A 440-nucleotide genomic window follows, 5' to 3' on the forward strand; every position below is an offset into this window, starting at 1 on the left:
TTAAATTTTGTGTATAATAATATTAACAACAATAAACAAGCAAAACACCATCAGGAGAAGCCCCAGCAGCAGCAGCAACAGCAACAGCAGCAGCAGCAACAGCAGCAGCAGCAGCAGCAGCAGCAACATGTGTGCTGCTCACTCTGTCTCCCAAGGCAGCAGCAAAATGTCATCTCCCTCTCCCAGCTCTGGGGCCTCTGGGTCCTCCTCTTCTCCCCCTTCTTCTGCAGCTGCTTCTGCTGCTGCTTCTGCTGCTGCATCTGCTGCTGCATCTGCTGCAGCACCTGCTGCTGCACCTGCTGCAGCACCTTTGTCTTCTTCTGCTGCTTCTTCTTTTCCCCCATCTGTCCCCCCCGCAACCCCATCAGCAGCAGCAGCAGCAGGAGCAGCAGCAGAGGGAGACCCAGAAGCAGCAACAGCAGCAGCAGCAGCAGCAGCAG

At 55.5% G+C, this 440-nt stretch overlaps 1 protein-coding gene across 1 annotated transcript in view; it reads right to left on the bottom strand.

Moving 5' to 3' along the window:
- The window catches only part of EMH_0078090 (uncharacterized protein), a gene marked incomplete at both ends in the record, with an annotated part of 4,148 nt that overhangs the window by 3,465 nt on the left and 243 nt on the right, over positions 1-440 (bottom strand). Inside the window, 2 exons of the mRNA XM_013499951.1 lie at positions 143-344; positions 404-438. Of these exons, the coding sequence (XP_013355405.1) occupies positions 143-344; positions 404-438 (237 nt within the window). The remainder of the gene's footprint in view (positions 1-142; positions 345-403; positions 439-440) is intronic.

The sequence above is a fragment of the Eimeria mitis genome, genomic scaffold, assembly GCF_000499745.2.
Source record: "Eimeria mitis Houghton genomic scaffold, Emh_scaff4855, whole genome shotgun sequence".
Lineage (NCBI taxonomy): Eukaryota > Apicomplexa > Conoidasida > Eucoccidiorida > Eimeriidae > Eimeria > Eimeria mitis.